Raw genomic sequence first — 21553 nt, forward strand, 5'->3', positions numbered from 1 at the left:
ATTTCTTTGGAAGCAATGATGCTAAAGCTGAAGCTCCAGTACTTTGGACACCTCATGCAAAGAGTTGACTCATTGGAAAAGATTCTGATGCTGGGAAGGATTGGGGGCAGGAGGAGAGGGGGACGACAGAGGATGAGATGGCTGGATGGCATCACTGACTCGATGGACATGAGTCTGAGTGAATTCTGGGAGTAGGTGATGGATAGGGAGGCCTAGTGTGCTGCGATTCATGGGGTAGCAAAGAGTTGGACAAGACTGAGCAACTGAACTGAACCTGTTTTCAGAGAGGGGATGTAATAGGAGATGATCTCAGAGAGGTAGCAAAGGCCAGATCATGGAGGCGTTGAAAAGGATTTAGACTTTTACTCTGAAAAAGTTGAAGAGCCATTGGAGGATATGGAGTCATTTAATCTCTGAATTAGAGAAGCAAGATCACTTACTGTATAAATTAAAGATTGGCAGTAGATGGGTGGATTAACAGTTCATTGATAATAAGTAGGAATATACACACATGCTACTATAGTATCTATACGTATTATTATTTACTGTTTACTTAACTATAGGTGGAGATATCATTGTAGTACTATGTTTTTTGTTAAATAGAAGGATTAATTTTAAATAACTGTCCTCTTTTTGATGTTTGTCATGAATTTGACTGATCTGGTTTGATTTTGTTTCTTAAAGACACCTGTATAGATGTTCTTTTGACAACTACCTGAAAAGTTCACTTTTAACTGGTGCTTGTAATAAAAAACAGTTTAAAATAATTTACTTTTGGATATGTGGATGTGTGTGTTTTAATGGTGAGGGGGGATAGACTGGATTACAGAAGGTGTAGTTTTTTCATTGGGTGGGATGGTGAGTGAAATAATTACAGCTTCAGTAAGGATGAGAGAGTATACGACGGCAGGGAAGGAGGAACTGGGAGCTGATTGTGATCTGTGTTATGCTGCAGACATTTTTAATGACTTCTGTTTTCTGATAGATTTTTCCAAATGTTTGTTTTTCCCTCAGTTACTTAAGGGCAATGATGTTAATTGAAAAACTGATACAAATAGAGTAATCCAATCATTTCCAGTGTGCTTTTTGAACTGGTACATCTTGTTCCTGAACATAGTAGATGCTGAATAATATGATTTAATGAGCAAATAGTTTTGGTTGATAGTTGTTTCTGAATTTGAATGTAATTTAAGAAGATACTTTTAGGAGATCAGAAAGGTAAGAAAAATTAATAAAATTGACAGTATTTGGGTATTTCACTCTGTCCTTTATTTGAAGAGGTTAAAGTGATTCAGTATTGGCTCTCCTGTACCAGATGCACTTGTGTAGATTGTGCTGCTTTAGCAGTGGATGTTGTGGTACAAAGAAAATAATGTAAAATTAGAGTGTCAGGGCCAGGGCTCTAACACCTGTCTTCCACATAGTGACTTTGTAGCCTTGGGCTCATTATTTAAAACTTTTCCATTTTTTTGAACTCTAACATAGGCATTTTTACTATTCCCTCAAAGATTTGCTTGAGAATTAAGTGGAGTGATATGCTTGAAATTGAAGGCAAAGGAGAAGGGGTCAATGAGGATGCAATGGTTAGACCAGTGTCACTGATGCAGTGAACATGAATTTGAGCGAACTCCTGGAACATAGTGAAGGACAGGGAGGCCTGGTGTGCTGCAGTCCATGGGGCCGCAAAGAGTTGGACATGACTTAGCAACTGAACAGCATGCTTGAAATCTGTAACAATTCCTGCCATATACAGGGTAGTCAAAAAATTATTTTGTTTTTTCTGTTTTATGATAGTATTTGATTCGTGTGTGTGCACGCTCAGTCGTGTCACTCTTAGTGATCCCATAGATAATAGCCTGCCACATTCCTCTGTCCATGAGATTTTCCAGGCAAGAATACTAGAGGTTGCCATTTCTTCCTCCAGGGGATCTTCCTAACCCAGGATTCGAACTTTGAGTCTCCTACATCTCTTGCATTGGCAGACAGATTCTTTATGCTGAGCCACCTGGGAAGTCTTTTGATACTGAGTAAAAATGGGGCATCCCTGGTGGCTAAGACGGTAAGGAATTTGCCTGCAATGCAGAAGTCTGGAGTTTGATCCCTGGGTTTGGAAGATCCTCTGGATAAAAGGAATGGCTGCCCACTCCAGTATTCTTGACTGGAGAATTTCATGAGCAGAGGAGCCTAATGAGGTCCAGTGCATGCTGTGGTAAAGAGTTGGACAGTGACTGAGAAACTAACACTTTGGGCTTTCCTGGTGGCTCAAATAGTAAAGAATCTACCTGCATTGTATGAGACTCAGGTTCGATCACTGGGTCAGAAAGATCTCCATGTATTTGGATTTAGGCACAAAGAACCATATTCTTTTGGCATTACTCTTCCCAAGTAATCAGTCTTCTCCTATACTTAGGGTGTTTAGTAATGCCTAGTAATTTCTGCTTTTTCTTAATTTTGGCTTATAGCCAAACCATAGTGGTTGTATTCTAGAGATTTTGAAGTTGAAAGAAAGGAGGGAAGTTTTAAATAAGTCTGGGAATTTTTCACACCTATGATAATTTAATGATAGCAACACAAGACATATTTTTAAGGAGAACGCTTGAACAGGATTTTCTCTCTAAAATGGCATCAAATCTGGAAGTGTTTAAAAAAAAAAACTTAAGAAAAATTAAGGAATAAGAACAGGGGAAAGAAAAGTGTTGTATAGAGTTCATTGACAGAATTGGCTGATATTGCGGTTGTCTGTAGGAGGCAAAAGGATGTATTTGAAGAAAGTTTTGATGGTGACTGATTCCAGGAAATAAGAGAAAAGCCATGGAAGTTCAGTGAGTAATCAGGAGTCATTAAACATACATTGGTGGAGATTAGGAAGTTCAGTGGGGAGAGTGAAGGGCAGTGATGTTGAAAGAGCACCTTCAGCAAGAATGACTTTGATGAGGGCAGTGAGAGAACAAAACCACACCACCCATACTTGTTAACAGGCAGAATAGGAGCGGTCACACTTGGGTTTATCCCAAACTGTTTAGTTTTGGCTGGCTATCTTAAAATTTTTTTATTTATTTATTTTTGCATAACTATTAGTATACTTAGTGTACTGTCACAACCAGGAAATTGACGTTGATACAATCCCTAATCGCTCAGATGTCACCGATTTTATTGAGTACATGCACTTTTTGGGTATGTGTCTGTTCTGTGCAGTTGTAGCATATGAGTAGATGAATGTGACGACTGCCATAGTCTGGATATAGAGCAGTTCAGCAGTTTCTTGTGCTACTCTTTTTATAGGCACAGCCACTTCCCTCCTTCCCCTCTTTCCTAAGCCCTGGCAACCACTGATGTCTTCTCAATCTGTAATTTTGTCATTTCAAAAATGTTATATAAATAGAATCACGATGTGTAACTGTGAGATTGACTTTTTTTTACTCAGCTTATTCCCTTGAGAAGCAAGGAACTGGGTGTCCATGGTGTGTTTCTGTTTTGTTGCTGAGTGGTATTCTATGGTATAATGTACTCAGTTTGTTTAACCATTCAGTGTTGAAGGACATTTGGGTTCTTTCCAGTTCTGGGCTATTATCAGCATTGCCGTACAGTCATGTACAGATTTTGGTGTGAAATAATTTCATTTCTCTATTACAAATGCCAGAGTAAATGAATTGCTGCTTAATGACTGTTGCAAGTAGAAAAATCTTGTTGTCACCAATTATCAAGCTATTGCTGTTGTTAGAACTTAATCTTCCTTTATTACCCTCTCTTTAATCACATTTTTCTGTAAGTCATTACACAAATATCTGAATTTTTTAAAGGAAAGATGTTTAATTACTGTATGCTAATTTAATGTTTAATACTTGTATCCAGCGTGAAGTGCTGGTAAATGTACCAGATTTGCTTTTCATTTTGCTCAGCTAATAACAGACATTTCTTCTAGATGACCTGTGCTACCATTGTCAACAAACTTAAAAGTACAGTTAACAGTAAAATTACTCTTGTTATTTAATCTGCTTTTGAAGATTTAGGCGACCAGAAGAGGTTGCAGTGCATTTAATCCTTGAACAATGCAAGGCTTTATCCAGGTGTGGTGTGATTTATAGGTGGCCCTTCATCTCCTTGGTTCCTTCAAGTCATCAGATTCAACCAGTCACAGACCCTGTAAGACTGTAGCATTTACTGTTGAAAAATAGCCAAGAGTTCAAACCTGCCTTGTTCAAGGGTCAGCTGTAATTGGCAGACCTTTCGTTCTCAACCTGGCTATCTGTCAGAATCACCTGAGAAGTTGAAACAAACCTGAAAATATTCAAATTATTAAAAGGGGTGAATGTGAATAGGTATTTTTCACTGTTTAAAAAGCACCTTGATTTTTTTTTTTTTTTTTGGAATAAAGTTTGGAAAACTATACTAAGGTTCAGAGAATGATTTCTGTACTGTTAGGTCTTGCACTGCCTTTGACATATTGTAAATGTTCAGTTAATGAAACATTTGTTAAATGAATGCTCTGTGTGTGTGTGAATGGTGACTGCTTTTAACAACAAAGGGAAAGTTTAAAGAGTGTGTTTTGAGTAAATTATTTGCTCTATGTCATTTGGTGCAAAAAAAAAAAAAGGTGTCAAAATAAACACTTTGAAATAAGTGGTGTTGATCCCATATATTAAGGAGATACTCATTCAGTGCACACTGCCTGTTTGGAAAGTACAGCTTCTAGCTTCTCCATTTGTGCATTGGTTATTTTGAATTTTCTTAGGATTGTCTGTGTTGGTCTACTGACACCATCACCTCTGAAATTAAGACTACCTTGTTTTAAATTCTTAAAATATTTGAGTGTCCTCTTTCAATTGTAACAGTCTACTTGGAAAAATAATTCTCTGGGTCATATCTATTTTTTTTCTCTTAGCACATTGTCTTTTGGCATTTAGTGTTTCTATGTAGAGTTCTGAGATTTGTTTTGTAAGTGACAGGCTTTTGCCTGGATGATTTAAGAATTCTCCCTCCTCCTCTTGTCTGCCATAGTTCTAAGATATGTATCCTAACAGACTTTACAGGAATTGGATGTTGGCTTTTTAGTATTTTTTTGCACTTGAGCATGGATTTAAGTTTCCTTGAAATCATTTGTCAGGACCAGTTTGACGGATTACTTGTTGGATTTGTTAGTTGTTTTCTTTAGTTAATTTTGATAGGTTTTTATGGAGGGTACACGTAGAAAACTTTTGCTGCCTTGCTTCTGGGTTCTTCGTTCCCCAACCAGGGATGGAATCTGGGCCCTTGGCAGTGAAAGCACAGAGTCCTAACCACTGGACTGCCTGTTTTTAACACTATTCATCTGAAAATCTGCTTTTAGTGTAATTTTCATTGTCAAATTTTCATGATGTCTGAATCAGTTAGTTATTAAAATATCTTATTCCACTCATTGAATTAATGATTTTTAAAATTTTGAAACAGTCTCTTAAGATGAGTTTTACTTGGTTCTTTTTAGATACTGCTCATTCCATTTTAGCGTGGATGGGAATTCCAACACCTAGATGGTAAATAGAGAACATAAGTGTTCTTAGGATTACTTACATTATGCAGTGCAATGTGGAGTATAATGTTGCTGTTAAAAATGATGTAGAACCACATTAGTGAAGATGTTCTTGGATATTAAGTAGAAAAATCCACATGTAAAGTAGGGTGATTCTGAGTATTAGATCTACATGTGAGAAAAAACCTAGGAAGATACAGTTACCCTTCTTAATGCTTTTCTGTAGCTTCTGACTGTAATATTGACATCTGTTCTTGATTTTAGAAAACCAATAGCTATTGCAATTAAAAAATAGTAAAAGACTCAATCAGAAATATGGTTCTTGGGGTATTAAAAGGGTATTGCTTGGTGATGGGATGATCATTATGTAAAGACTTCCTTATTTGAAGCTTTTCCATCTATTTGCTACAGTTAGTTGTTAACACTTTAAGTCTTGATTTAAGTTTGTCAAATGTTCTCATTATTTGTTGACAGAATGTTTTAAAAAGTTAAAATTGAAGATTCATATTCAGGCAGGACTTTTAATATTAAGCTTTTGTGCATTCCTGGACTGAGGTGTGTATATAGATGGAATCCTCTTCTGCTATTTTTCTTTGATTCTTGTTATTTTTGCCAGGATTTTCTAGTTGGTTACTTTAATGATTGAATCTGATTCTGGAACAGATGATGTACTTTTTCCTTGAAAGTTTGAAACAGTTCCTCAGTAAAACTGTAGTATCTGAGTCTGGCTAGAGCTGAGATTGGACAGGGTGGGTGGTGAGGAACAGAGGGGAACTCAAGGGAGAGTGAAGAGATAACATTAATAATCTCTGTAGAAAGCATGTTGTGGTAAAATTGGTATTGCAGGTTAAACATTGTCTGTTGCAGCTTGTCTTATCCGTAATCATTCTGAGCTTCTGTTGTTATTTTTAAGATACCTCGTAGTATTTTGCATGCACCATTTAAATGTTTATAAAACTAGTTTAGGTGATACAGCAGTATTTACTTTTCCCTTTAATATACTACCATGTCCCAGTTGGAGAAGACATAGATACAAGGTTTCCAATCTTAGAAGATCACCAGTACCCCACCCTAAACTGCAGACCTGTCTAAATACAAAGCAGGATGAGTACACAGCAAAAACAGGTGTGGTTTTTGGAGTAAATGTTGTTTGTGTGTATATGTCTGTATTAAGAGACACAGTTCAGTTCAGTTCACTCACTCAGTCGTATCCGACTCTTTGCGACCCCATGAACCACAGCACACCAGGCCTCCCTGTCCATCACCAACTCCCGGAGTTCACCCAAACCCACGTCCATTGAGTCAGTGATGCCATTGAAACGTCTTATCCTCTGTCATCCCCTTCTCCTCCTGCCCAGCATCAGGGTCTTTTCAAATGAGTCAGCTCTTCCCATCAGGTGGCCAAAGTATTGGAGTTTCAGCTTCAACATCAGTCCTACCAATGAACACCCAGGAATGATCTCCTTTAGGATGCACTGGTTGGATCTCCTTGCAGTCCAAGGGACTCTCAGGAGTCTTCTCCAACACCACAGTTCAAAAGCATCAATTCTTCTATATTCAGCTTTCTTCATAGTCCAACTCTCACATCCATACATGACCACTGGAAAAACCATAACCTTGACTAGACGGACCTTTGTTGACAAATGTCTCTGCTTTTCAGTATGCTGTCTAGGTTGATCATAACTTTCCTTCCAAGGAGTAAGCGTCTTTTAAGAGACACAGTAGAGCAGTATTAAAACTTCTCATCTATAGTGTTTTCCTTGAGGTAACTGCTGGAATATGCTGCCTTTTTTCTTTCATATAGCTTATAGGTTTGGGGAAAGCATTTTTCCTAGGTAATAGAATGGAGGGTGTCAGATTTAAAATAAGTTTAAGTCAGACATTTTCAGTGATTGTTTCAGGTCATGAGTGTCTTCAAACCTATTTGCTGTGTCATATTTAACAGGTGGACCTTGTATACCTGCTTATGATACATAGAACTACTATCCAGCCTTTTCGAGAGCTAAACTCTAGGGATTATCTATGTCATTTCTTTTTAAATGACACTGTAGAGAGCCTAGAGGTTCCAAGAATGTGACTGAGCTATTTACCCTTAATCCCCCATGTGACTGAGCTATTTACCCTTAATCCCCCACTACCACCCTTATAGCAAGAGGCACTCCTGTTTGAGGTATTGGGTTTCCATTCATGTGTCTATTGAGAAACTCAAGCATTGTTGTAGTTACATCAGGGATTGTAGCATGGCATGGCAGCAAGTTTCCTATGCACAGAAAGTTTCTCTCCTGGTGGAAGAGACGTAATATAAAGTAGACAAGGAGGGTAACTTCATGTTGTGATTTGTGCTATAAAGATAATAAATGATAATGGCAGGGAGGAAGGGAGGCAGGTGTAGGAGGTGGTCAGGGAGAGGCCTTTTTAGGGAGTAACGTGAATTGACATCTGAAGGATGAGCAGGCAGCCACGTAAGAAAATCTGTGGCTTGAAGCTGGGAGAGAGTATTAGATAACCATTTCTCTAGAAAGAATCCTCTTAATCTTATTCTTTAGTCTTTCATGTTTTCCTTAAAGACATATTTTTAATCTGCTTTTTCATGATGCACCCAGTACTATTCAAAAGCACCACCAAAAAACCCCCCAAAAGCAAAGATAAAAATCTCCACACACACACACCCTCTTTATTTGATTTCCAGGGTCCTTGATGTCTTTAGCTTAATTTAGCTTAATACAGTTTTATCTCATTTGGGAACCACATGTTCCTGTCAAACTAGTTCTGCTCATTGCACTCTGAACCCTTTCATTCTGTGCTCACATCCTTTTATGCCGTTTGCTTATATTGTTTTCTCTGACAGATTTTTATTCTCCATTTCATAGAGGACATGGCACTTACTTGAAGATTCCTTTGTTCATCTGTTCATAGATTGAGGGGGTGCCATGAGGCTTCCAAAGTTGACCTCTGCCATTTCTTGTCCAGTTGATTAGAGTCGGGAGATGAAAATACTTGGAGACCTAAAGGCGTGCTCCACCCGCCTCTTTCTTCTGTTGGCTGTGCGTCTCTCTAAAGGTGTTTGCTTGGGAGAAGGATATGTTAAGTTTCAGCTGCATTGTCTCCTACTCATCCTTCTAGAATCTCATGATAATTTTATAAATTTAACTAAAAATGCGGCTATTTTTCATACTAACCTATATTTTTCTTTCAGAGGAATGCATTCTGTCTTAGACTAGCCAGTCAGCTAATATAAAAATAAAGCATAGGGAGCAATGTGAGATGCAATCTAATTACACTGCATAAAAATAACTATAAAGGACAGATGTGCTGTGATGGGGGCTTAAAAAAATTTTTTTTTAAACTTTTTATTTTGTGTTGAGATATAGCCAATGTTGTGATAGTTTGAGGTAAACAGGGAAGGGACTCACCCATACATATACATGTATCCATTCTCAGTGGGGACTTGTTTTTAGATTGAGGGATCAGGGAGGGCTTTTCTAACAACTTGGCATTTAAACTGAAACTGAAGGACGACCAGGCAGTACACAGACAGCAGTGGGAGATAGTGGTGAGCGGGTAGAGTGTATGAAGGGTCTAGAGTAGGAAAGAACTGGGCATATATTCAGAGAAATGAAAGAGGCCAGTGTAGTCAAAGTGTAGTGAGCAATGAGAAGTTTGAATGGCTTCCCTCTGTACTCATTGAAATTCAAAAACACATGTCATGATCTGAGATACATGTTGAAAAGATTATTTTGATTTTTCTCTGGTGAGTGTTTTGAACTGGAGATACAAATGAAAGTGGGAGGGCAGTTAGCTATTATGGTGAATCCAGTAAATTTCTACTGGAGTCAATAAGAAGAGGCGCTTTTATTCCAGGATTCAGTCTGCATGGCCCTGTAGTGCTCACTGCCTGTTTACTCTTCGTGGTATTAAGGCCAGTGCCTGAGATTGCTGAAGAGTTGAGAGTCCTGTGTTGATAATTTTTTAGGAATATAAGTATGAGGCACTGAATCTTGAGGGCATACGCACTTTGAAGGCCCTGGACTTTTCATTGTTACCTTGTTAATATAGCCCTCACCGAGAGCTAACAGAGGGAGGATAAAAATCTTACTCTAAAATCTGCATCAGTTACCTAGTAAAAAGTCAGATGGCAGAGGTCAAAAGAAATTACTAATATTCAAATATGCATTTCATATTTAGTTGTCATTTTTTGCAGTCTTGCACACCATTGCCTTATTTGACAAGTAAAGGTTACTACAGAAGTTGGGTGACCTCTTCATTTTTATTTAGTGAAGTGTAGAGGCAAAATCTTTACTGAAGCCCAGATTGCCTGAATGAGGCCTGACTGAGTACTCTAAACTAAATGAGTGATTCTTAACTTAGTTAGACCCAACGTCCCCACCCTGCAAGAATTTTTAAAAGTTATTTTAAAAAACATTTAGATATAACTCACATTCCACGCAGTTATCACCCCACCCCCTAGGGGAAAAAGTTTTTTTCTATACCTATTAGCATCATTCCCATTTTTCTCCCTGCCCACTCCATACTGCTGATCTGCTGTCTTAATAGATTGTCCTGTTGTGGACATTCCATATAAATGGATTGCATGTGGTCTCTGTGACTGGCTTCTTTCACTTAGCATGGTGTTTAATAGATTGTCCTGTTGTGGACATGTGGTCTTTGTGACTGGCTTCTTTCATTTAGCATGGTGATGATTTTGAGGTTTGGTTCATATTGCATCAAATATCGGTACTTAATTCCTCCCCCTGCACCAGGTTAAAGTTTATTCACCAACAATTCTCAGTGCTTTTAAAGTTCATTCTGTAAGACAGAATGACAGTAAGTTTTCTGTAAGACAGTATCATGTGCAACTTTTTCTGGATTCATGTGAACCACACAAGATTGTTTGTTCAAAGCATTTCATGGAGTAGGATTTGAGAAATGATGACAGACAGCTAGACAAGTAAAAGTCAAATGTAAGATATGGTAGACTTTGATATCCATTTTTTGATGTGTAATTCACCTGCCATACAGTCCCTCCATTTACAGCTGTGCAGCCATCACCACAACCAATTTTAGAATGTTTTTATCATTCAGAAAGAAATTGTAGCTGTACCTGCAGCCCCGCTCCCCTGTGCTACTGTATGTCAGCAATCGTTCATCTCCTTTCTGTCTCTATAGAAAGGAGTTGGCCTATAGGGACATTTTATGTAAGTGAAATCCTACAGTGTATAATCTTGTGACTGGCTTGTTCACTTAGCTTAATATTTTCAAGGTTCATCATGTTTTAACCTTTAGCAATACTTGTTCCTTTTTGTTGAATAATATTCTATAGTATAGACATAGGATGTTTTATTCATTTGTTAATTATTTATGGGGCATTTGGTGTGTTTCTGTCTCTTGGCAGTTCCAAGTAGTGTGCAGTAAACCTTTGGGACCCATGCTTTCATTTTTCTTGGACACATACCCAGAGGTATAATAGCTGTGTTATATGATAACTCTATCCATAACCTTTTCAGGAACTGCTAGCCTGTTTTCCAAAGCAGCCGAGTGTTTACTTCTATAGCAGCAATGTGTGGGAGAGTGCCAGTTCTCTACATCCTCACCAACACTTGTTAAGTCTGTTTCTCTGACTGTAGCCATCCTGATGGATGTGAAGTTGTATATCATTGCAGCTTTAATTTGTATTTCCTCAATGGCTAATGTTTAGCATCTTTTCATGTACCTTTTGGCCAGAGAGTTCCTACTAGCAGAACCAAGTAAAAGTCCTTTGCATATGATTTGCAGATATGTTCTCCCATTCTGTGGATCATCTTCTCGTTTCTTGATGGTGTACCTCAAAGCATGAAGTTTTTTATTTTGACCAAGTCTAATTTTTGTTTTTTCTTTCTCGCTTGTGTTTTTGGCAATGATTATGCCTTTAAGAGTTTTATAGTTTTTGCTCTTACATTAATTTCTGTGATTTATTTTGTATGATGTAAGGAAGGGATACAACTCAGTTTTCTTTGTTGCATGTGCACCTTCTCAAGTGTTTTGTAAACTCCCCATTTGTAGCCTGTAGACAAATGTGAGTAATACATACCAGCTGCACATGATAAGAGTAGGAAATAAAAGGGCAGCTTCAAAGGAAATGATGTTAAAGGTAATTTGCACAGAGTAGTTGGTATCAATGCACTGCAAATATTTAGCATGTTCATTTGTTATAAACTTACAGGATAGCAGTACTTTTTAAAAATAGTCTATATTAATGAAAGTGAGAGCTGTATCTCTCATTTATGTCTAAAGTTTCATTATTTTTGGTCCTAATTCATGTCTCCTTGATGCCAGCAGGTATATTATATGGCATTATTGTTGGTGATGAGATTTTTGTAAGAGTTGAACATTTTGGTAAAAGTTCAAAACAAAACTCAATACAGTACCATGTGTGCAACAGTTAACATTTCTAGAAAACTCAGCAGGTTGAATAAAGCTGAATCAGGTTCTAGGCTCAGTTAATTAGAAGCTGATTTTTTTCAGATATAAAATGGTTCTTTGAAAAATGTCCTGTGCAGAGTAGTTAAGTCCAGTTAGCTACAACTTTCGCTTTTCATCACCAGGTACCTCATATGCAGTTGGTAAATTGGAGAATGGCATCAATATAATGAAGTTGTGTTGATTCATAAGTGAAAATTTTTTTTCTAGGAAATGCAAATCAGAATAGCAGGAGTAGGATAACTTTGAAATTGAAAGGGAGAGCCCCTTTTCTAGCTGTACAGGCAAGACCTCTAAAGAAAATTCAAGCCTGCTTTCCTCTCTTTGCTTGGCTTCCTTTCTGTGGCAATTTATACTTTTCTGTCCTTTTTTTTTTTTATGGTAACCTTGTTACCCAGAATTTCATTTCCATGTTCTCAACCCGAGTAATTTAACATCCCTTGAAGCAATCTGCAAACATACTGAGCTGCTTGTCAGTGTTCAAGTTTTTGTTAGTGCTCAGTTATGATAAAGTGTAGTTTTGAGTGATTTGCTCCTGTTCTGTTTTCCCCATAAAACTTCTATTTTTAGTGTGCAATTTTACAGAATTTAAGGTGTTTGAGGAAAACATTGTTATGCAGAAATGCCCATTACAGGTAGATGACTTTTTTTTGTGAACTCCTCCTGACCTTTAAGCGAAGTCTTTCTCTCTCAAAATATTTATGGCTGCATTGGATCTAAGTTTTGGCACACAAGATTTTTGTTGTGGCATGTGGGCTTTCTAGTTGTGACGTGCAGATTCAGTAGTTGCAGTGCAGGGGCTTAGTTGCCTGACCAGGGATGGGACTCTCGTCTTCATTGGAGACCTGGACCCCTAGGGGAGTCTGAAATCCCCTTATGTTTAAATATCTGTGGTCTCTGATTCTAACTGATGAGAGAAGGACACTTGGAATAAAGTGTGGTCTGGATACTGTTAATATATGTGTGCATGCTCAGTGTGCCTGACTGTCCTGTGACCCCATGGACTGTAGCCCACTGGGCTCCTCTGTCCATGGAATTTCTGAGGAGGGAATACTGGAGTGGGTTGCCATTCTTCTCCTCCAGGGGATCTTCCTAACCCAGGGATCAAACCCACGAATCTTATGTCTCTGGCATTGACAGGCGGGTTCTTTACTACTAGTGCCATCTGGGAAGCCCTGGTCTGGATCCTGACCACCAAAACCATCTTGACAGAGAAAGTGCCTGTAAAAAATTCAAATCTTAAGATCCCATCTCAGAGTGTGAATCACTATGAAAATAACTTTGAATTCTACATTTTTTACTAGATTGATATTTGAGGTCCACTGCTGAACCTTATTCATGCACATTATCTGCTTGTATTAGTTTGAAGAACAGTTTGGGGTGGTAGATGTACTTGAGATCTTCATTTATTATAGGTGTACCTTACATATTCTTCCCAGTTTCTTGGAGAAAGCATTAAGACTTAATTTCTAAGTTTGAGGATGTCGTAGGGAATTCTAGTGGTTATCATGTTCTGAATAAGGACACAATGCCATATTTTGCCCCTGAATAGACTGGAAACTTATTTCAGCTTTAGAAAAGCTAATTGCATTTCCTAGCCTTGTTTGTTTATATAGAATTGTATGTACTTCCCACTTTCCGTTTAATATCCAAGTTCCCTTTTCTAAATGGGAGGGCAGTCTAATTGCTTAATGCCCATTTCTTGCTGAGTCAGATGAGTTTCGCTACATTTTTGGTCCCATTTCCCATGGTACTCTTAGGACTTCATCTTTCTCAAACTGTAGGTTATAGCCGTTTCACTCTTAAGATCTAGCTTCTGAAGTTTAGAGGTTGACAAGTAGGAGGAGTTATTCTGCCCTTTTAAATAGTGAAGATTCTGTCAGGGAAGAGGGCAGCATCTTGCACTATTAACATGAACTGTCTATCATTTGCTTGGTCCAAGAGTTGGCAGACTTTTTCTTAAAGGGCTGGTTAGTAAAAATTCTAGTCTCAAGGTCCACACAGTCGTTGCCACAATTAAGAGAATAAAAGTAACTGTAGATAATACTTAAATGGCTGGCTGCACCTGTGTTCTGAAAGTCTTGAATACTTTTCATCAGACTTTAATTTCTTAAAGTTGGTTTAAATTTGTGTTACTTAAAACAGTTTCATCCCACTTAGTCACAAATTCTGCTTTTCTCAATAATTTCTTTTTCTTTGAAGTGGAGAGCCACTTCTTTTCAATGTAAAGAAAGCATAAAGGTCATCAGACATGTAAACAGCTATTGCTTCCATTACTTTGTTGAGCCAAGCAGCATCTATTGAGACAGTCTCTCACCAGCATATATATATATATATATATGTATGTCTCTGAATTTAGCACTGAAAGTCTGAGTTCAAGTTTTATGTGTGGCTGTATTTTTCTTTGGATATGTTACCATCCACAGGTCATTTATTCTTTCTCTCGGCTTTAGACTATGCATTATACTGCTATTACCAAAATAAAAAAAAAACACTTTTCTTATCCTGAAACATACAAACCCCATCATGGAGTGGGATATAAAAATTTATGGGAGTTTTTAAGATGAAGTACAAGTTTTCAAAGAAATACTGTTTGTAGCACTCCATAGGTATGGCTGTGGAAAATCATAACCATAATCATTGCTCTGACCTTGCTTTTCTGCCTGCTTCATACTTTAGTTTGGAAAGAACTATTTGGAGAAATTAAAAGTCTCAATGGGATGCTCACCCACCCCACCCCAAATACTTTGGAAGATTATTACAAAAGCTACAGTTTGTATTGTTACCTTTGGTTCAGCCAATTATAGTCATATTATTCAGAGGCAAATCTTCCCTGCCCTACGTTCTTAAGTGCATCCTTCTGACCCTAATCTAGAGAGCCTGTTGCCTGCTTTATCATGCTCCCTGTACAACCTCTTACTTATTTTGGGTTTTATTTAAGAATTATCAGTTTATTCTTAGTCTTTCAATAAAATATCTGTGTCTTAATCTTGCTCCTCACTTTTTTGGGGAGCCATGCCCTTCTGCTTATGGGGTCTTACTTCCCCAACCAAGGGTTAGAACCATGCCTTCAGCAGTGAAAGTGCAGAGTCCTAACTACTGGACCGCCAGGAAATTTCTTCTCACTTCTTTTTTTAAGTTGGTAGTTTTGCTAAGTGTTCTAGATGAATCTGTCTCATAGAATGTGGAATCTAGTCCCTATCAAAAAGCTTCTGTTTCTGAAAATAGCTTTCCTCTTAAAGGCTGATTGAGTTTTTTGTCTGGATTCTATTAAAGTCTTAGACTAGTGTCTTGATGCTTATGGTTTTTAATTGTTATGTTGTGCCCTCTGAAAACACTTTAACAGACCTAAAAGCTATCTAACATGTCATTTGTTCAGAGGTTTAGCACTTTAGTACTAATTACCACTTGTTTTTGAATTTTCATTGATATGAAGAATAACACTAAAGTGAATTCCTGTGTCTTAAACTCGAGATCAGTAGATCTCATTTCTCATATATATTAGGCTTATAGAGGACTCTGCCTGTCATGTCTTCTACCACATCTTCAGTGTGGCACTATTCTTTCATAAATTTACATCTTGCTCAAGAATGTATGCAAATAAGTGTCAGGGCATCTAACCCAGGCTTCTTACAGAATTACTCTGGGGATGATTTCAGTTGGTAAGACTGGCCATTCTTTCCTTCATTATTACAACATATTTATGGAAATTTCCATGGGATTCTCAACTCATAGGGTATAAATGTTACTAGTTCTCTTTCATATTACTAGTTCTCTTTCACTTGCATGCAACTGTAAAGCTGAGTTTTTAAAAATAGTTTTTAAGTTACACCTGAAAAGTACAAATTTTGGTGTAGATCTGAGATTTTCTTTTTTAAAGTCTTAATTTGGATTTTTTTTCTTTTTAACTGAATGTGTTGGGGTCCCCAGACCACCCCCCAGGCTTGGTGATTGTCTTAAGAGGAGTCACAGGACCTAACATTCATTACCACGGCTTTGTCTTAATAACTGCGAAAGAACACAAAGTGACGTCGGCAAAGGGAAAAGGCATGTGGTGCAAAGTCTGGAGGACACCAGGTGCAGGCTTCTGAGAGTCTTGGCCCAGCAGAGAGACACAGCACACCCTTCATTCCTCCAGCAGCGGACTGTGACAACACTGGTGAAATGTTGTGGACTGTGGAAGCTTATTAGAGATTTGGTACCCAAGGTTTTTATTGGATGTGGATTCTTATGTAGGCATCTCTGCCTGATTTGAACCAGAAGTCTGGATTCCCATTAGGAAAGCAGGTATTCAGCATAAACCATATCGTCTGCAGAAAGGCTTAGGCACAGTGAACCACTCTTAACAGTTACTGTTGTGGGAACCCTCCTGAACAATCATTGTGCTAGTTGAGGACCAGCTGTGCAAGTTGACTTTTCTAAGAATGGCAACCTCAGGCTGGCATGTTAATGTCCCTGTACACGGAGCTTATCCTTGACTGATTGCTTCTTTCGATTGTGTTTAGTCTTAAAATGTTTATTGAAGAATTTATTGACTACTGTATTTTTTAAAAAGTTGAGGATGTTTTACATAAATACGTACTATCCAACAAGGTACATTTAAACAAGTAGATGAAGAAACCACTAGACAGCTTAAGCAGCAGTCTTGTTTTGTTCGGAAATTTTCTTCTCGTACCCCTTCATTTTCCTAGGTACATATCTTTTGTCATATCATTAGCTCTATTGGGTCTCTGAGTCTGCTTCTAGCTTCCCCAATAAGCTGTGTTCTAGCCAACGTTAAGTCTTGGTTATTCCCTTTCCTCTTGCCTTGCTGTTACTCATTCTGAGCTCATAATGCTTGTTTTTTACGTTACTATGTGTGAGTTCCCTACCTGTCACCTTTCCAATGGAACAGACTTCTTGCTCCACTTCTGACTTCTTAGATCTGCTGACCATTCCAGTTGAGTATGTGAAACCTTAGGTTGTATTCTGTCCTAATCCACCTTTCTTACCCATTTGGAGGCATACCTTGAGGAGATTGCCATTTTGGTTCCAGACCATTTCAGTCAAGTGAATATTGCAATAAAGTGAGACATAAGTTTTTTTATTTCCCAGTGCATGTAAACGTTTATACTGTACTATAGACTGTTAAGTGTGTAATAGCATTATGTCTAAAAAAATGTACATACCTTAATTTAAGCTCCAGTACTTTGGCCACCTGATGGAAAGACCCGACTCACTGGAAAAGACCCTGATGCTGGGAAAGATTGAAGGGGAAAGGAGAAGGGGACAGCAGAGGATGAGATGGTTAGAGAGCATCACTGACTTTAGTGGACATGAATTTGCATAAACTCTATAAGATAGTAGGGACGGGGAAGCCTGGCATGCTGCAGTCTGTGGAGTTGCAAAGAGTCAGACACACCTAAGCGACTGAACAACCACCTTAATTTTAAAATAGTTTTATTACTTTTAAAAAAAATGCTATTTTGTGAGCCTTCAGGAATCCTAATCTTAAGGTCTTGCCTCTATGTTGATGGCCCTGACAGATTGGGGTGGTGATTACTGAAGGCTGGGCGGGGTGGTGATTACTGAAGGCTGGTCTGGCTGTGGCAATTTCTTGAAGACAATGCAGTTTGCCGGCTTGGCTCTTTTTTTCACAGATGCTTCTCTAGAATGCAGCGCTGATTGATAGCATTTTGTGTCTTTCAAAATTGGAGTCAGTGATTTCCAAGTCTGCTGTTGCTTTTATCAATCAAATTTTTGTAATATTCTAAATCCTTGTCATTTCAAACAGTCTTCACAGCATCTTTACCAGCGGTAGCTTCGCTCTTAAGAAACCTCTTTCTTGATTCATCCATGGGAAGCAGCTCCTCATCCATTCAGGTTTTATCATGAGAGGCAGCAGTTCAGCATCATCTTCAGCTCCACTTCTAGTTGTCTTGCTGTTTCCACCACATCTGCAGTTCCTTCCTCCACTGAAGTCTTGCCAAGTCTCAGAGTCACCTGTGAGGGTTGGAATGTGCTTCTTCCATACTCCTGTTAATGCAGATATTTTGACCTCTTACAATGCATGAATCATAAATGTTCTTGGTGGCATCTAGAATGATGAATTCTTTCCAGAGTGCATTTAGTTTACTTTACTTAGGTCAGTCAGACTCATGTCTATGGCAGTTATAACTTTATGAAATGTATTTCTGAAAAAGAACAGAAAGTTGAAATGACTCCTTGATCCATGGGCTTGCACAGTAGATGTTGGCAGGCATGAAAACAACATGAATCTTGTATCAATCACCCATCAAGCTCTTGGGTGACCAGGCACATTGTCAGTTAGCCCTAGTACTTTGAGAGGAGTCTCTTTTCCTTAACAGTACATCTCAACAGTGGGCTGAAAACATGGTGTAAACAGATGTGCTGTCATCCAGGCTTTGTTCCATTTATAGGCAGAGAAGATTTAGCATAGTTCTTAAGGGCCCTGGGATTTTCAGGTGGTAACTGAGCATTGGCTTCAACTTCAGGTCACCAGCTGCCTTAGTTCCTGAGAGAATCAGCCTGTTCTTTTAAGCTTTGATGCCAGGCATTTGACATCTTCTCTCTGTGAAAGTAATAGAAGGCTGTTTCAATCTATGTTGAAAAATTTGTTTAGTGTAGCCACCTTCATGAATGTAAGATTTTAGCTTGATCTCCTGGTGACTTTACTGCAATTTCTACATCAGCACTTGTGGCTTCACTTTGATGTTACAGAGGCAACTTCTTTGCTTCAGCCTCAGGAACCAACCTCTTGGCTTCAGACTTTTCTCTGCAGTTTCCTTACCTCTCAGCCTTCATAGAGTTGAAGAGAGTGTGTGCTCTGCACTAGGCTTTGGCTTAGGGGAATGTTGTGGCTGGTATGTATGATCTTCTCTCCATCTGAACTCAGACTTTATCGATATCAGCAGTAATGCTGTTGAGCTTTCTTCGTGTGTTAACCGGAGTAGCACTTTTAATTTTCCTGCAGGAACTTTCCTCCTGCATTCACATTGGCTAACTGTTTGGTGCAAGAGGCCCAATTTGCTTTCTGTCTTGGCTTTCAACCTGCCTTCCCCCGGAAAGCTTAACCATGTCTAGCTTTTCAGTTAAAGTGAGAGATATGTGACTCTTCCTTTCACTTGAGCACATAGAGGCCATTGTAGGGTTATTAACTGGCCTAATTTCAATACCGCGTGTCTCAGGGAAAATGACAGCCCGTGGAGAAGGGGAGACATGGGGGAGCAGTCAGAACACACACATTTACCATTTAGGCTTGCCATCTTGTGTGGGTGTTGTTTGTGGTGTTTCAAAACAAATTCAGTAGTAAATCAAAGATCACTCTCCATGGATTAGTGTAACAAAGATAATCACAGTGAACAAGTTTGAAATGTTATGAGAATTACCAAAATGTGACACAGAGACAAGAAGTGAACCAATGCTTTTGGAAAAATAGCACTGATAAGATTGACACAAACCTTCAATTTGTACGAAACTCAGCATCTGTGAAGTTCAGTAAATCAAAACCCAATAAAACAAAGGTAGGCCTGTAGTTGTTCTTGTTGATTGAAATAGTTAATTCTTACTAAATTCTCCTCATAACCACCCTGATTCTGACTGCTAATTAATTTCCAGGACCACTGGACCATCTAAATTGCTCTTCCTGCTTCCAGCTTTTGTTCATTATCTTGTAGCCTCCATACCACTTGGTAGTTCATTTTCTGGGACAAGGAGTAGGTGGGAAGTTGAATTATGTTACCTTTATGATGAACAATTCATGGAATGAAACTGAAATACTAACAATTAGACTTTGGTATTGGAGCTTTTGTATTACTAATCAAGTCTGGATTTTTAGATCTTGGCTTTTCTTAAGATAAAACTGGCATCCCTGATGGTCATGGTTCATAAAATTCATGAATTACTTTAAAGTAACTGGTCCTGTTGTGAGGAGATATGATGTCATTTTCATCGTCTTGAAAGCAAGCACTTTCCCTGAAACTTAACTTTTTGAAAACTTTATACTGTTTTAGTTAAAATTTGTCAAAACTTGAAAGAGCAAGTGTGGAAACTGTTAAAGAAGTTGGAAAGTAATTGCAAAAACTTACTGGATAATTGAGGCTTCCCTGGTGGCTCAGATGGTAAAGAATCTGCCTGCAATACAGGAAACCTGGGTTTGATCCCTGGGTTAGGTAGATCCCCTGGGGAAGGGAATGGCAACCCAGCCCACTGTTCTTGCCTGGAGAATTCCATGGACAGTGGATAATTGGGTAATTGTCACTTTTGTTGTCTCATTAGTGGAAATTTTGGCCTTTTTTTTAAATATGTTGTGTCTTTAATACAACTTTAAATTAAAAAAAATAACTACAGTTTGCTGGAAATTATAAAAATTCAGGTTTGCAATGATGAATTAGTGATATATCTGTAGTATGACAGCCCAGTATAAACGTCAGCTATGACTTAAAATTCTCTTTGCTTTTTATTTTTTAAAGGGACCAGTTACTCTCCCCAAGAAAATTCACACAACCACAGTGCTCTTCATAGTTCAAATTCACATTCTTCTAATCCAAGCAATAATCCAAGCAAAACTTCAGATGCAGTAAGTATATAAATGTTTGCATTTTTGTTTTTTGAATATGTTGCAAAATTTTAAAAAATCAAAGTTGATCTTAATGCACCTGAACTAATGAGCTAGCTTTAATATTAATACTGAGGATAGTCTGAATATGCCATCTTGATATTGTTTCATCAACATCCTTTTGTGGAGCAAAATTTTCCGTTGTGATACTTGAGATACAAAGAACTTCAGATTGTGAAACTTGTGTCTTGACTTGAGCTTTTTTTTTGTCATAAACTTCTGTTTTTAAAATCTGGAAGTAGAGTATCTACTATATATTATATACCCTACAAAACGTTAGTGATAATAGAGGTCTCAGTCCTGAAAGACATGAAACCCAGTGAGAGACTGTACGTTTTTCTAAAAATGAAGTAGTTTGAACTTTTTAAAGTTAGGATTCAAATGAAAGTTCTAATACATTCATGCAAAAATAAGATTTCAACTTTCCAAGCAGATGCTAGATTTTTGATGTATAGGACAAAAAAAATACGGAGACTGACTATAGGTCGGTAAACCATTAGATCAGTGCATGTTAAGGTCCTGGGGGAGCCCTCAAGACGGGGCTGAGCCTGGATGAAGAGACTCTGCTGGCCAACAGGCTGACTGTAACCCATGTAGTGGAAGAGATCTGGAATTTGTGTAGCATGGAAAGGAACAGCACCTACAAAGACATAGAAGTGTGAAAAAGCACTTTGTTTGGAGAACACAGGTTTTGCTGGTATGGAGAAATGGTAGGAGCTCAGGTTACAGAGAGAATGGGGCCAGATGACACAGCCTTTTCTGCTTCCCAGGGATTGTGGACTGTATGTCAAGGCAGTGGAGAGCTCCTCAAGGGCCTAGTCAGGGAAGTGCTGTATTTGCACTTTAAAAAGCATCTGATAGCAGTGTGGAAAATCCATTACAGGAAGGACAAAAGGACAACTAACTGAAAGGCCAGGGAAGTATTGGTTGAATCCTGCAGGCATTCAGGTGGTTATCGTACCTTAAGTGGTATT

The 21553-nt window shown here is 38.3% G+C and overlaps 1 protein-coding gene across 6 annotated transcripts in view; it reads left to right on the forward strand.

Annotated features, from left to right (window-relative positions):
• Positions 1-21553, forward strand: part of WAC (WW domain containing adaptor with coiled-coil) — an 84078-nt gene that overhangs the window by 27750 nt on the left and 34775 nt on the right. For all 6 annotated transcript variants that reach the window (XM_040248024.1, XM_040248023.1, XM_040248022.1 and 3 more), the window contains exon 4: positions 20434-20540. In XM_040248024.1, the coding sequence (XP_040103958.1) occupies positions 20434-20540 (107 nt within the window). The remainder of the gene's footprint in view (positions 1-20433; positions 20541-21553) is intronic.

Source organism: Oryx dammah, unplaced genomic scaffold, assembly GCF_014754425.2.
Source record: "Oryx dammah isolate SB20612 unplaced genomic scaffold, SCBI_Odam_1.1 HiC_scaffold_10, whole genome shotgun sequence".
Classification (NCBI taxonomy): Eukaryota; Metazoa; Chordata; class Mammalia; order Artiodactyla; family Bovidae; genus Oryx; species Oryx dammah.